At 44.5% G+C, this 16,229-nt stretch overlaps 1 protein-coding gene across 1 annotated transcript in view; it reads right to left on the bottom strand.

The window, feature by feature from the left end:
• Positions 1–16,229, bottom strand: part of COL5A3 (collagen type V alpha 3 chain) — a 196,262-nt gene that overhangs the window by 76,473 nt on the left and 103,560 nt on the right. Inside the window, exons 5-6 of the mRNA XM_083180418.1 lie at positions 5,790–5,989; positions 5,357–5,387 (exon numbers count right to left, since the gene is read on the bottom strand). Of these exons, the coding sequence (XP_083036544.1) occupies positions 5,357–5,387; positions 5,790–5,989 (231 nt within the window). The remainder of the gene's footprint in view (positions 1–5,356; positions 5,388–5,789; positions 5,990–16,229) is intronic.

Raw genomic sequence — 16,229 nt, 5'->3', positions numbered from 1 at the left:
TATGGGGTAATAGGAGATATAGGGAGAGGTTATATGGGGTAATAGGAGGAGATATAGGGAGAGGGTATATGGGGTAATAGGAGGAGATATAGGGAGAGGGTATATGGGGTAATAGGAGGAGATATAGGGAGAGGGTATATGGGGTAATAGAAGGAGATATAAAAAAAGGTTATATGGGGTAATGTATATGGTGTAATAGAAGTAGATATAGGGAGATGGTATATGAAGTATTAGGAGGGGATAAAGGGAGAGGGTATATGGGGTAATAGGAGGAGATATAGGGAGAGGTATATGGAGTAATAGGAGGAGATATAGGGAGAGGGTATATGGGATAATAGGAGGAGATATAGGGATAGAGTATATGGGGTAATAGGAGGAGATATAGGGAGAGGGTATATGGGGTAATAGCAGGAGATATAGTCAGAAGTATTATGTATTGGGGGAGATATAGGGAGAGGGTATATAGGACAATAGGAGATATAGGGAGAGGGTATATGGGGTAATAGGAGGAGATATAGGAAGAGGTTATATGGGGTAATAAGAGGAGATATAGGGAGAGGGTATATGGGGTAATAGGAGGAGATATAGGGAGAGGGTATTTGGGGTAATAGGAGGAGATAAAGGGAGAGGTTATATGGGGTAATAGAAGTAGATATAGGGAGATGGTATATGGGGTAATAGGAGGAGATATAGGGAGGGGTATATGGAGTAATAGGAGGAGATATAGAGAGAGGGTATATGGGGTATTAGGAGGAGATATAGGGAGAGGGTATATGGGGTAATAGGAGGATATATAGGGAAAGGGTATATGGGGTAATAGCAGGAGATATAGTCAGAAGTATTATGTAATGAGGGAGATATAGGGAGAGGGTATATGAGGTAATAGGAGGAGATATAGGCAGAGGTTATATGGGGTAATAGGAGGAGATATAGGGAGAGTGTATATGGGGTAATAGGAGGAGATATAGGGAGGGGTATATGGAGTAATAGGAGGAGATATAGAGAGAGGGTATATGGGTATTAGGAGGAGATATAGGGAGAGGGTATATGGGGTAATAGGAGGATATATAGGGAAAGGGTATATGGGGTAATAGCAGGAGATATAGTCAGAAGTATTATGTAATGAGGGAGATATAGGGAGAGGGTATATGGGGTAATAGCAGGAGATATAGTCAGAAGTATTATGTAATGAGGGAGATATAGGGAGAGGGTATATGAGGTAATAGGAGGAGATATAGGCAGAGGTTATATGGGGTAATAGGAGGAGATATAGGGAGAGTGTATATGGGGTAATAGGAGGAGATATAGGGAGGGTATATGGGGTAATATGAGATATAGGGAGAGGGTATATGGGGTAATAGGAGGAGATATAGGGAGAGGGTATATGGGGTAATAGCAGGAGATATAGGAAGAAGTATTATTTAATGGGGGAGATATAGGGAGAGGGTATATGGGGTAATAGGAGATATAGGGAGAGGTTATATGGGGTAATAGGAGGAGATATAGGGAGAGGGTATATGGGTAATAGGAGGAGATATAGGGAGAGGGTATATGGGTAATAGGAGGAGATATAGGAGAGGGTATATGGGGTAATAGAAGGAGATATAAAAAAAAGGGTTATATGGGGGTAATGTATATGGTGTAATAGAAGTAGATATAGGGAGATGGTATATGAAGTATTAGGAGGAGATATAGGGAGAGGGTATATGGGGTAATAGGAGATATTAGGGCGAGGTTATATGGGGTAATAGGAGGAGATATAAGGAGAGGGTATATGGGATAATAGGAGGAGATATAGGGAGAGGGTATATGGGGTAATAGCAGGAGATATAGTCAGAAGTACTATGTAATAGGGGAGATATAGGGAGAGGGTATATGGGGTAATAGGAGATATAGGGAGAGGGTATATGGTGTAATAGGAGGAGATATAGGAGAGGGTATATGGGGTAATAGGAGGAGATATAAAGAGAGGTTATATGGGGTAATGTATATGGGGTAATAGAAGTAGATATAGGGAGATGGTATATGAAGTATTAGGAGGAGATATTGGGAGAGGGTATATGGGGTAATAGGAGGAGATATAGGGAGAGGTTATATGGGGTAATAGGAGGAGATATAGGGAGAGGGTATATGGGGTAATAGCAGGAGATATAGTCAGAAGTACTATGTAATGGGGGAGATATAGGGAGAGGGTATATGGGGTAATAGGAGATATAGGGAGAGGGTATATGGTGTAATAGGAGGAGATATAGGGAGAGGGTATATGGGGTAATAGGAGGAGATATAAAGAGAGGTTATATGGGGTAATGTATATGGGGTAATAGAAGTAGATATAGGGAGATGGTATATGAAGTATTAGGAGGAGATATAGGGAGAGGGTATATGGGGTAATAGGAGGAGATATAGGAAGAGGTTATATGGGGTAATAGGAGGAGATATAGGGAGAGGGTATATGGGGTAATAGGAGGAGATATAGGGAGAGGGTATATGGGTAATAGGAGGAGATATAGGGAGAGGTTATATGGGGTAATAGGAGTAGATATAGGGAGAGGGTATATGGGATAATAGGAGGAGATATAGGGAGAGGGTATATGGGGTAATAGCAAGAGATATAGTCAGAAGTACTATGTAATGGGGGAGATATAGGGAGATGGTATATGGGGTAATAGGAGATATAGGGAGAGGGTATATGGGGTAATAGGAGGAGATATAGGGAGAGGGTATATGGGGTAATACCCTCTCCCTATATCTCCCCCTATTACCCCATATACTCTATCCCTATATATCCTCCTATTACCCCATATACCCTCTCCCTATATATCCTCCTATTACCCCATATACCCTCTCCCTATATCTCCTCCTATTACCCCATATACCCTCTCCCTATACCTCCACCTATTACCCCATATACCCTCTCCCTATATCTCCTCCTATTACCCCATATACCCTCTCCCTATATCTCCTCTTATTACCCCATATACCCTCTCCCTATACCTCCACCTATTACCCCATATACCCTCTCTTTAGATCTCCTCCTGTTATATATAATGATAAATGAAGTAACTAGTGACTAGTTATATGGAGACAGAGGTTATATGTAGTATTAGGAGGAGTGTTGAGCCTTTGACATAGTGACAGTAAATTAAGCAGAGAAGCTGCAGTATGGGGTTGTGTACGCAGCGCTGACAGCAGGGGACAGAATACATTGGCTGTCTCAGCATTGCTGGCCAGGGATTGGTCGTGCATGATTCCTGGCACAGGGGACTCCCCAGTGGACGTGTAGCGTTAAGCTGAGAATGAGGGAAGGTCTTGCTCTGTGGCAGATACCCAGCAGGTGCAGAGAGGGAGAGTGACCATAACAGATTGTGACAGATTCCTCTGGCTGCCATCCAAATGCTCTCAGAGAGAAGGGTGAGAATCTATGTTCCCAGAATACAGTATTTCTATTTTAAAATTATATTAAAATTTAATATAATTTAAAATTTGGAAGATTACTCATAGCACACAACTACAGTAATTAGCAAATAGAGAACCTGCCAATACTAACAAGATGGAAGATAGATCACACAGTATAACACATAAGAGCTAGGGCTAGAGAGGGAACAGTGACAAACAGCAATATCCCAATCTATTGCCTCAGACAGAGGGGTTTCAAAGTGGCACTGGGAATATAGAAGTATGCCCACTCTAGCTGTGTTGCCAATGACAGAACTGCAGGGGGTAATTACCACACACCCGCTTAGCCAATGAATGTTAGCTGAAATCTCCAGCTCAAATAGATGAAAACCCATCTAAATCCATATTCCGGAGGGCCAGATGTATCAAGCTTCAAAAAGTGATAAAATGGAGAGTGATAAACAACCAGCCAATCAGCTTGTAACTGTAATTTTTCAAACACAGCCTGTGATATGGCAGATGGGAGCTGATTGGCTGGTGGCTTATCACTCCTCATTTTATCACTTTTGAAGCTTGATCCATCTGGCCCTCACTAACATTTTAAAACCAATAGCAAATATCGTCTGTTAGTAAATGTGTGTTTTAGCCTCTGAAACTCGACAGATTTAAAACAGATGAAAATTAATGAAAACTCATCTTCAATAAGTGTACAGGAATACTGTATACGTCCATTCTACAAGATAAATGCAGCAGGAGTAACCATTTCTCCCATCCATATTATCGGAAGGGAAGGAGCGATCCATGAAAGGGCAGATATAGGGGGTTATTCTGGATGATTTGCAAGGCTGCAAATTCGCAGCCTTGCGAGTCCACCAAACCCCACCTTGCAAATGATTGGCTGCCGCCATCCATTCACAAGCACAATTTGCACGCAGCGCATGCGAAAGGATGTTACACAGTAACATCCAATCGCAGGCCAGGGGGATCCACCCACATCTATCAATGGTCACGACCATCGAAAGTTTTAGAAGGTGCACGCATATGTAAGGTTGCTCTGAGAAACCTTACATATGCGTGCACACTGTGAAGGAAATGGGCGGGCAGCTGACATCCGGTGATGTCAGCTGGACCCCCCCCCCCCCGGTGAACAATCTGTTTGCCGTGGGTGCACGCCATACTTGCCGACTTTTCAATGTCCCTCTCTGGGAGAAGCCCGGAGAGGACAACAAAACGTGCAGGTCGGGGAGCGAGGACAAAGCTGCCGTATCAAAGCCCCGCCCCCAATCCATGCAAACACTGCGATTCGTGGATCAGTGAGTGGGAGCGGGGTTAAAATTTGCGTCATTTTAGTCCCACCCCCTCCCCCGGACCCGCAATTTATGGCACTTCTTTCCCCAGCTCTGGGGGGGGGGGGAGTGGGGGCTCTGGGGGGAATGCGGGAGCCTTGCCCACCTTCCCGGGGGGCCGGGAGGGGGACCCGATTTTTGGCAGACTCCCGGCCATTCCGGGAGGGTAGGCAAGTATGGTGCATGCACCCTGCGTACGCACATGCACAGATCTCCTCATCCGCAGTAATAGAACATAGATCCCCGTGGGAACGCAGACCTGCTGCAAACAGACCTGGATAAGGTCCATAATGTAGCATTCACTACATGTGTACTGATATGGGAGCTCTTACAGAACAGTAATACTGATTGCGTGTGTGTAACCTATTCCTGAATGTATGTCTGTACATAAAGCAATTATTCCATTCATTTATATTTCATTCACGGCCCTCAGCCTCCCAGCACACTCTCCATGCTGCTGAGCTGTAAGACAGTGGGCCTGTTCCCCAGAGTCCCTATGACACATCTCCCAGGCCCAGTTCCCTCATTGCCTCCCAGCAGTACATGCCAGTGTCCTGACTCAGACGTGTGTGAATGAGATACAGCCAGACCCAGCCCTGTAGCCCAGCTGTTACCATTCCATCTGGGGCGGCCCGGACATCCCATCTGCTTAATGAAAACCCTGGCTCAGTGCTCAGGGGTTACTCCTGCCAAAAACCTTTCCATTTTACGCCTACTTGGACTGGTGGGAAACTGAACATCCTAGCTGCTTATCCAGTCGTGTGTAGGTTGATGACTTATAGATAATCCCCAGCCAAATTATTGTCTGCTCCCAAAAGTTTTCACTTAACTTTTGATTTACAAATAAACCGAGGTTTCTATTCAGATGCATGCCAGTATTTCCATCTGTGCACATGTCTATGTGTAAATATATATAAAGTTTACAGATTCAAAAGGGGCGGCACTCACAGGACTTGTAAATAGTGGGTGCTGCCGCTTTTGGATCCGTGTGCAAGGTATAGTTATACCTCGGAGGGCAATATATAGTTTGCTATCACTGGAGATTACAGTGGGCCCGCGATAAGCTTCCGCTGCCGTTGACGTGCTGACGGGTGTCTTGGCCATGGCATTTTTACCTGGTCAGGGAATTGGGGGTCCTGAGCTTGTACGGCATAGATGAGAGCAGCATCACAGCTAGGCATGTAAGTGGTGCAGTAATCATAGGCCGCTCTGGGGTCATCAACGATCAGCAGCTGTTGGATGTCACCCTGAAACGAGAACGCAGAGAATTTGTGATATACAGGCTCAGGCTGGGAGTGTAACAAATATACAACACAAGTATAACAAATACAGGAACAATACCAACTCTGGATCAATGCGCAAAGCCATACATAGTAATACAAATAAATATTGCAAACTTTTTGTGTATTAATTTGTCCTGAAACAGCCAACTGTAGTGTCTTACCCTTCCTCCAATGTGAGAACAGGTCTGTTTACTATAAGAAAGTAAGGGGCAGACTAGATGGGCCAAGTGGTTCTTATCTGCCGTCAAATTCTATGTTTCAATGTGAGGGTGACATTTAATGGGATGCGATTTTTATTAAGGCTCTGAAATCGCACAATAACACATTTTCCGAAATCGCTATTTAAAAAAAAAAAAAATCGACTTTTTAATGGGTTATGAATTTGCGGGTGAAAAGTGCAACATGGTGCAATTTTTAGTCATGAAAATGTGTGAATTTTAGTCATAAAAATGTGCGATTTTTTAAGACTGTGTGGTATTTAGTAACATTTTTTTTAAAAATGGCGTGGGGTCTGACCCCTGAGCGTAATCAGCCCCAAGCTCATTGAGGGACAAAAAGCGCAGGGGTCCCCTGTATTTCTAAAACCAGCGCCGGACTCATGGACCGGTCCAGGTTCCAAAAATATGGGGGACAAAAAAATGGGGCCCCCTATATTTTGGAACCAGTGCCGGGCTCCAACAGCCCGCGGTGTCATGCCACAGCCGGGGGTCACTTTTTACGTAAGGTCTCCTGGCCGTACTATGTGCACAGTGACTGGTCAGCCTTGGACAGGGTATCTCCTCAATAAAGGGGTTCCTAGGCGGTGGACGCCAGGCTAATACGTATAAAATTAAGAAAAAAAAACTTGTTTTTTACAGTCGAACTGCATGTCTCAGCAGGCCTCCCCCCGTATGCTGGGACTTGGCGAACCACAAGACCTAGCATGCAGGGCATTAATAGGCCCCCATGGACTTGTAGTTCACCTGTAAAAAGAATGTGCGAATAAAACCACACACACAGATAAAAGTATAACTTTAATTCATACACTCATTTTACACTAGTATACATTATCATTCCTGTCTCCAGCAGTGACTCCCTGCACTGACTGAGGGGTAAGCTGGCTCCCCTAGCACTGACTGCGGGGTGAGCCGTCTCATCCACACTAGTGACAGTGGGTATCCCCGCTGTCATCCTGTTATAGAAGCACTCAGCCCTGATTGCCTAAACCTTTATTGAGGGTCTTCCCACTCCCCCGGTTTCCCCGTCCAAGGCTGACCCATTAATGCCCCGCATGCTGGGACTTGTGGATCGACAATCCCCAGCATGCAGGGGGAGGCCTGCTGGGACTGGTAGTTCAACTGTAAAAAGCAATGTTTTATTTTATTTTTATCAGCCCACCTAGGGACGCCGGGGACAGCCCCAGGCTTCAGCCCTGGATGGGTTTTTTGGGGGGTGGGGGGTAGACCCCTTTATTGAGGAGATCCCCACTCCCCCAGATACCCCGATCAAGGCTGACCAGTCACAGTGAGCATGATACGCCCGGGGGACCTTACGTGAAAAGTGCTGGTTCCAAAATATGGGGACCACTTTTTGGTCCCTCGTATTTTTGGAATTAGGTCCAGCTCAATAAGCCTGGGGCTGGTTATGCTCAGGGGTCGGACCCCACGACATTTTTTAAAATAATTTTAGGAACCATGCACAGATCACACTGGTCCGTGCATGGTTTTGTCAAATTCGTCTGTCAGAACCTGGTCTGTTTGTGATGCAATTTTTTGGTAAAGTTTTTACAAAATCGCATCCTATTAAATTTGCGTGTTGCATACTTTTTTCTTAGTTTTTTTTAATCTTTATTCATTTCGAAGCATTTAGTTTACATCGATATGAATGTTGTACATGTAATTTATAACAACTATACATGTCTAATATAGTATGTTCATTTTATCCGTTCAAAATTAGCTTTTAAATCATCTAGATTCCTTATTCTTGTATGTGGTCTGGTCTCCTACAAATTCTATCTCCTTCCTCGTTATATTCCTATATACTGTATTTATAGGAGCGTCTTGTAACACCAATCTAGTTTCATACCATTTTGTTGTTTGGAAACATTTTCTGAGTTGGATCTTAATTGTTATGGGTTGGGTTTCGATGAAACTTTCTCATGTTTCAAAGAGTTTTTTAACACTCTTTTCTTTTTGTAACGCTGTCTTGACCCATTCCATCTGAAATATGTAAAATAACTTTTCTTTAAATACTGTAATTTCATTGTAGGTGCGGACCTGTCTATCCACATGTGCAGTAAGCTTGTATGTTGTATAGTGTTTAATGGGAAAAAACCTGGATGCGAATTGAAGTGTGTTGAAAACTCGACAGTTCAGAATGTGCAGTTTTCGTGCCAAAAAGTGCAATTTTTACTGCAGTTCGCATTAAGTTGGCCATTTTGGAAAAACGTGCAAATTCGGTAAAACCAAGATATCTCACTCCATTAAATGTCACCCTCAAAGTCTGTAATTGATTGAGTTCAAATGGATCAAACAACAGCACCTATTTACAAACACTCTGTGAAACGCATGCATCATTTGGCAGAAAGGGTAGCGAATAAGTCAGTTATTTGTATTGCCCCCCCAGGAGAAGCCTGTAGAGTACAAGCAATTTGGCTGTGATGGAGGTGGGGGCGGAGCACTTGCATCATTAGACCCCGCCCACTCATGGCAAAGTGCTGTGAATAGCCAGGGCCGGTGCAAGGCACCGGAGCGCCCCAGGCGAGTCGGGGTGGGGGCGCCCCGGTGCCGGGGGGAGGGGGGGTGGTACCTGTTGAAAAAACTTGCGTCCCTGCAGTGCTGCTGGACCGGTCAGGGGTGTCCGTGCCGCAGGGGTACCTGCGGCGCCGTCATGTGTATAAAGCTGGCTGCGGCCGGCGGGGTCCCTGTAGTGAATAGAAAATAACTAGCGCTTCCCGTGCCGCCCTGGGACAAGGATAGTTGCAGTCGGTCCATCCTTGTCCATAAGGGCAGGAGGCTCTTCAGTAATTTCATTTTTCATTATAATTAATATTTTTGATAGAACTGTTCTTCTCCCCGCCACCATAGTTTAAAGGAGGGAAGTTTTTCCAAGTAAGTCACAAATAGGCCTTCCTCTAAAATAAAAGGCTGACCCTTTCACCTCCAATACAGTTGTCCGTATAATTATTTGAAGTTGGCGTGAGTGATATATGGATGCAGTCAGCTGTGGAAAGTTTAACCCAAATCCATCAGAATTTTGTGGCTCTGTACCAAAACCTGGTCCAAAGTTCGCCTGGAGATCTAAACCATGTCAAAATTCAGATCTTTTTTGTGATTTGGAATTCAGATTTTAAATCTGGATTTCAGCTTTTGGATTTCAAATATTACATGATTTTAACTGGTTTTTTTTTTGCGATTTTTATCAATGATTATGTTTTTTTAAATAAATTTTAAACCAAGTCCAAACTGAAACATTGGAGCATGGTTTTCCCGTAACTAAAACCAAAACAAGGGGTGGATGGTGGATTTGTTCATCTTTCTTTTGTCCTTGGAAATGACAGGACTCCACACTGTGCATTGTGTTCGATCCTGAAAGCAGCTTTGTAGTATATCACAGATCATTGAAAGTAAACTTTGCCTGACAAACACACAAGGATAAAGCAATATATTTGATAAAAGTTACAGGCAGACATGTACAAACCAATGTCAGAACCCTTTTCTGGATTTCTCAAATCATTATATTCTGAAGATATATTTGTAAAAAATGTCATCATCAACATTTTCTTTGTTTTACTAGCAGTGGGGCTGATTTACTAGTAGTGGGCCTGATCTTCTAGCAGTGGGCATTAGTATCAGTATGTGCACCAGCTGCAGGGAGCTTTCTGTAGGGCTGTCCTTCAGCAGCTTAACCATCGATGGTCACCATTGATATTACAATTGATTCAATACAAAAACAAATTAAATTAGTCCCAAGGCGCAATCCCTTTTCTTCAGCCGGATCCAAAGGAAGGGTCACCACTCAACCCTGTGTAGGTACAATTTTTGTTGGGAGAAATGGATCAAGGGCGATGAGAAGTTGTCAACACATCCACGTAGTACAGTATGTAAAACAATAAATGTAATAAAACATAAATCAGTACATGTCCTTATAATGAGAGTGTTAAAATGTAGGCGTACCCGCACTCACGGACAGGGCCGGTGCCACCACTAGGCAGGACTAGGCATTTGCCTAGGGCGCCGGCCACTGGAGGGCGCCGAGGTACCATAGAGAGGTACCAGAAAGCAGGGGAGTATGTAATCCTCCTCCCCCATCGCCGATCCCCATCCCGCCCATTAATTAACGCTGGATTTCAGCACGGCATACCCCCCCCGTGCTGCATCGCAGTATCGCACCCCCCCCCCCATGCCGCAGTATCGTCTGCACTCTCCCCCCGGCGGGGGCGCGGGGGGTTTTGCCTGGGGCGGGCGGAGGGCTTGCACCAGCCCTGCTCACGGAAAAATTATGAGAATGGTGCACATAAAGGTTTCTTTAGACCTGAGAGGGATTCACCACAGGTGCAGTTTTCAAACTCAAGTGTAGGATGCACAGGTTAATACTGTATGTTTATACAGTCGCATCAAGGTATCTTTATTAGAAGTCCGTTGCCACTGAAAGACTCCTCTTACCAATTGTCAATATAACAATGGAAAGACAGAGGTTTTTCTTTCAATAATAGTGACAAGGTTTGGAGAGGAGCTTGCTGTATTGAATACTGGGAATCACTGTTTATGTGCGGACAACGATTGAGGTATAAGGCCAATACCCCAGTCATATGGTACCCTACCGTTCCATCTTGTGTTCCCAGCTTCTGTATCTTTTTTAAATAAACAAACCTTGTCACTAGCAACCATCTATCATATCGCTCGGCGGAACAGCAACCTTTTCTACAGTCACCTCTACTACAGTTTCCAGAAACGTTCCCATGTAATTTTATAACATCATAGCTCCACTGCCTGTTCTACTGTTACAGAACCAGTCCCCCCATAACGCTACATAGGCATAGAGTAGAAGCAGCTCTGATAGTATATTTACAAACAAGCCTCTTGTCACTCCCCCCCCCCCCCCCCCCACTTCCTTATCCTGTATGATCTCCAGGTCTTACTGATCCCGATGTGCTGTTCCCATACAGCACAGCTGCAGCTGACAAATAGCATTGATTCGCCGTGGGCATTTAATAATAATAAAAAAAGGGTCTGGAAAATTGGAAATGCATCCAGGGCTGGACCTCAGCCACAGGAACAACTGAGACTTACTCATTAACCCCAGTCCTAGCCAGAGAGGTCCATATGTCATCGATCAGCTTTGGTCCTCCACTTGTAGCAGTGCCAACCCCAGACACAGAAAGTGTCAGCTGAGATATGAGGTCATTGGCATAAATATGTAATGGTAATATCAATGGTAATAATAGATTTTATATTTTTATGTCATAGTCCTGATTCAGAGACAGAAGCAAATGCTGTCATAGCGAGCAATCAGTACGCAGCAAAAATATGCAAATGTCGTAGCCACCGGGATCTGTGCTAAGACGGCCAATGGAGGGGTCTGAGATCCACTACTCATGTATAAAGATGAAACCATCTACGAAGATGCACCCGTGTCTGTTATTGACCTTCTGAGTAACCCTATGGTCTGGCAGCATGGCCTTCAGGAATAAGACGCCAGAATCATAACTGTATACGGGATTGTAGTCACAAGCTGTGACACGCCTCCGAATTAGCCGCGTCGCACCTGTGTGCGAGTGGCTATCCCTGCTACCAGGGCCACCTTAACAGCATTGTCGGCCCCTGGACAAAGTAGTCAGAGGCTACCACACACCGCTGCAGCTGCTCCCAAACCAGCAAGCGCATATGCAAGCAATGTGGGAGTGTCCTATCGGAGCTGCTGACCAGCTGTGGAGAGGGTGGTGGGTATCAGGCATGAGATCTTAGATTCCTGGGGTCCCTGGGGATCTGCCCATTAGGCCAAATGGAAGGGAAGGTCCATCCCTGTTACCACTTACAAAGGCTCCCTGACCAGGCTTAGACTGACCAACGGAGGCAAAAGGTAAACCCCGGGTGGGCGCCAACTCCTCTTGGGACTATGCTTTATTTTCTACAGTGCATTGCCATTATCAACCTGGTACATTATCATGCATGCACTAGCAGTATTTACTATCCCTAAAGCAGGTCTGGCCAACCTCTCTCCAATCTCTCCAGCTGCAGTCAAACAGTTGCCTTCATAGCAAAACTGTGGAAAAGCATTCTGGGACTTATAGTTCCACAACAGTTGGAGAGCCACAGGTTGGCCAGGCCTGCCCTAATGGTTACCTAAACCTCAGTGGAAGCAGGCCACTCCTTCACTGGTGATTAGCCACACCCCTAAACAAGAGCCCTACCGGGTATGGATTGAAAGGTCTACTGTGTCTAAGTAGACAGCCAATAGGTCGACAACAACAGGTTGACATGCACTAGGATATCACAGACGAAATGCGAACATGCACTAGGTCGGCAGTGTCAAAAGGTCGACACGGGCCAAAGTTTGGTAGAGTTACTAAATGCCGGTCTTTAGAAGTGAGGATATTGTCCATACAATACAATTACATGGCGCAGAAATACAGAATTGTAGGAATAATACACAATAAAGATTATTGCTTATATATTATGTTTCTGGACTATGGGCCTGATTCAGGCCTGCACACAGGTCTGGGAATTCGGACAACCGTGCATGTGCACGCATTCAAACTAATTCACAGCCGGGGAGATGCGCATGGGGCGGAGTTTACCTGATCACTGGGCTCTGAATGTTCGCAGCACATATATTATAGTCTGCCACATTTAAGTGTAAAATGAATATTACTGATAGACTGTAATAAACCCCCGTAATATAAATGCAGCATACTGTATATAGACACTACAATGAATAGATTCCATGGGTCTAATAAAACCTTAATGGTCTAATGTAAGCTGAGGTTACCAATTTAAAACCATCTGTCTGCTGCTCTGTCCAAAAGTATTACTGTACGTCCAATAAATCCTCCAATTAAAGGTAACAGATGTCTAAGCTGTCTTCAGCATAAGTGTTAGGGATCCTTCGGTGATCTCAAGACCTCAGGCAGGCATAAATAACTGAGGGGGAATGTATCAAACCATTGAGAGAAATAAAATATATAACTTGTTCCTCAGCTTCTAGTTGTTATTTATTTTATCTAGAACAGTCTACGGAATGACAGAAGCTGTTTAGTTGCTATGAAGCTAGCTGGGCAACATCTCTAGAAAGTTTTATACGTGTCCGCCTGCTACTGCTTACCACTGTAACAAGGGGCGGGATAACAGCATATGTGCAGCGGGCGCCACATCAGTCCTCCTTATGGCCCCGTACATCAGGTGGCCTGTTTTATATGATATTATTGCACTGCCTTGACCAGCCTTCAGCAACCCTCTGGGTGATGGTAGCCATTTCCCCAGGGTAATTATATACTATCATCAAGGGAAGCATGGAACCCACCTCTGGCCACAATGGACTTCAGATCCCAGAGTCCTTCCACCAATTTACTGGATAGTAGTTTACGGCTCGGCCTGACTGGATTTGCATGTTTTGTGGTGCAGGTCCCACTGAATGTATTTACCTCAGAGGTGTTATTGGTGCTGGCTGGGCATTACAGGGCCTAATGAACAGAGTTCCGGAAAGCTAACGAGAACCCAAAAAAGACAAGGCCAGAATTTTATAAAGTGAAGCCAGAAATGAATGTTAGATATATTGGATTATAAAGGACTCTGCATAATTGTGAATCTGCCATTATTTACCAGCGATGTGGTTTATATGGACACTACAAAGTAGCCACGTGAGAGCCTAATGGTGGGCTTATGTTCAGGGTCACAGACATATACAGTATGTAGTCATTTAGTCAGATGTGGTACTAAATATATTTATTTGCTTAACTACTTCTTTCCAGTTCTTATGGCAGCTAAATTGCACCAGACTGTGTATTTGTTTCTGTATTATATCTTCATGTGTATTACTCATATATACATCAGTGTCTTGACTGTATAGAGACTGTTGTGAGTACCGGTGAGTACTTCTGAGCAGCAGTGAGTGCCTGCAGGTACCCGTGAGTGACAGCGAATACCTGTGAGTACTGCCAGTTACTTCTGAGCACCCATGAGGGCCTGTAAGTACCTGTGCATGCCTGTGAGTGCCAGTGAGTACCTGCGAGTACCCGCAAGTACTTGTGAGTATTGGTGTACTTCTGAGCACCCATGAGTACTTGTGCAAGTACTGCTGAGCACCCGTGAGTACTTGTGCGAGTACTGCTGAGCACCAGTGAGTACTTGTGCCTATGCTTGCCAACATCTACAAAAGCTTCCTGCGAGTACCCGTAGGCACCTGCGAGTATCTGTGAGTGCTGGCAAGTACCTGTGAGTGCCTGGGAGTACCTGTGAGTGCCTGGAAGTACCTGCAAGTACCTGTGAGTGCCTATGAATACTGGAACGTTTATTTCTTCCACAAGCCTGGTTGGGCTGATAATCCCCCCCAGCCCTCTCCTCAGTGGTGTAAGTGTATCTTGGCCATTATATTATATTGCAACAAATTGCCCTTAAATCACTCTCTATCATGCACGCTCGCTATTGTTGTCCCTAGGCTGGATGTGAGTGCAGTTAATGTTCTGTATCGCTAATTGAGAACACTTGTCACATCTGACACAGATCTATCTTACTGGATAAAACATGAGATGTTGTTTACACCAGAATCGTATCCAAAGCAAAAGCCCAGACCAAGGGAAGATGACTACAGTATATACTATAACAGTCAGATAACAATATCACGTGGCAAGGAAATGCCAGGGCCACAGCTAGGTGGGCTAAAAAATGGAAGATGAGGTTCAATGTAGATAAATGTAAGGTTATGCACCTTGGGAGACACAACCAGTGTGCAAGTTACAACCTTAGCGGAGAGGAACTGGGTAATTCCATACTTGAAAAGGATCTAGGAGTCCAAATAGACAGCAATCTAGGATGTAGTGCCCATTGTAATGTAGCTACAAAAAAGGCCAACAAAATTCTGGCATGTATTAAGAGGGGAATGGAAACTAGGGACTCAAGGGTAATTATGCCACTATATAAAGCATTGGTGAGACCTCACCTAGAGTATGGAGTACAGTTCTGGGCCCCACACTATAAAAAGGACATCATAGAATTAGAAAAAGTCCAAAGGCGAGCAACAAAGCTTATTAGGGGAATGGAGAATTTAAGCTACGGGGAGAGATTAAGCAATTTGGGACTATTTACATTAGAAAAGAGACGTTTAAGGGGGGACATGCTCAACATGTACAAGTATATCAAGGGCCAATATAAGGAACTGTCACACACCCTATTTTCTACTAGAAAGGAATCTAGAGTATAGATTAGAAGAAAAAAGATTTCATTCAGCTAGTAGAAAGAATTTCTTTACGGTCAGAACAGTCAAACTCTGGAACTCTCTTCCCAGAGAGGTGGTAATGGCTGGCTCATTAAATGCGTTCAAGGCAAAGTTGGACAAACATTTACTGGAGAAAAACATCCATGGGTACAAATAAGAAATATAATTTGTCTGTAAAATACCAGAACCTACCAAATCAGCAATGGATATCTATACCAGGTTGAACTAGATGGACGCAAGTCTTTTTTCAGCCTTACCTACTATGTAACTATGTAACTATGTAGAGGGGGGGCTAGGGTGTCACATGTCCCAGGTACTACATGTCATACCCCTATGTGCTTGTAGGGGGGACGGGGGACAGAGCAGAGCAAAATTATGCCTTGTGCTGGGGGACGAAAATCCTAGCTTCAGTCCTGCTTTAGAACAGTTGTAGTGCCCACCTACAGCACAGCTATGGAACTAGAAGTCTCAGCATGACCTCCCACACAATAGCTCCTTCTGCTGAGGAAAAGGTCTCACCTCCCAGCTGTCCCGATCTCTGATCCTTAGTAATGATCTGATGGCTATCCTGCTGCTGGATATATAATCATGCCTTTAACTGGCCTGGCAGGGCTGTTGGAGGTACTGCATTACGCTCGCCCCATGAGGGGTGTAGAAAATCATAACGTGATGCCCCCAGTTTGACCATGTGAAAGAAATCTAGAGTTAAGGTTTGCTGAGCTAAAATCTCTCACGCCACTCCCTGCATGCTGGCTCTGCAGCCTGACAGTGGTGCAAGGAGTCATGCGTCAGA

Source organism: Crinia signifera, chromosome 4 (genome assembly GCF_055691185.1).
Source record: "Crinia signifera chromosome 4, ASM5569118v1, whole genome shotgun sequence".
NCBI classification, from domain to species: domain Eukaryota; kingdom Metazoa; phylum Chordata; class Amphibia; order Anura; family Myobatrachidae; genus Crinia; species Crinia signifera.
This window is presented reverse-complemented; position numbering and strand designations above follow the sequence as displayed.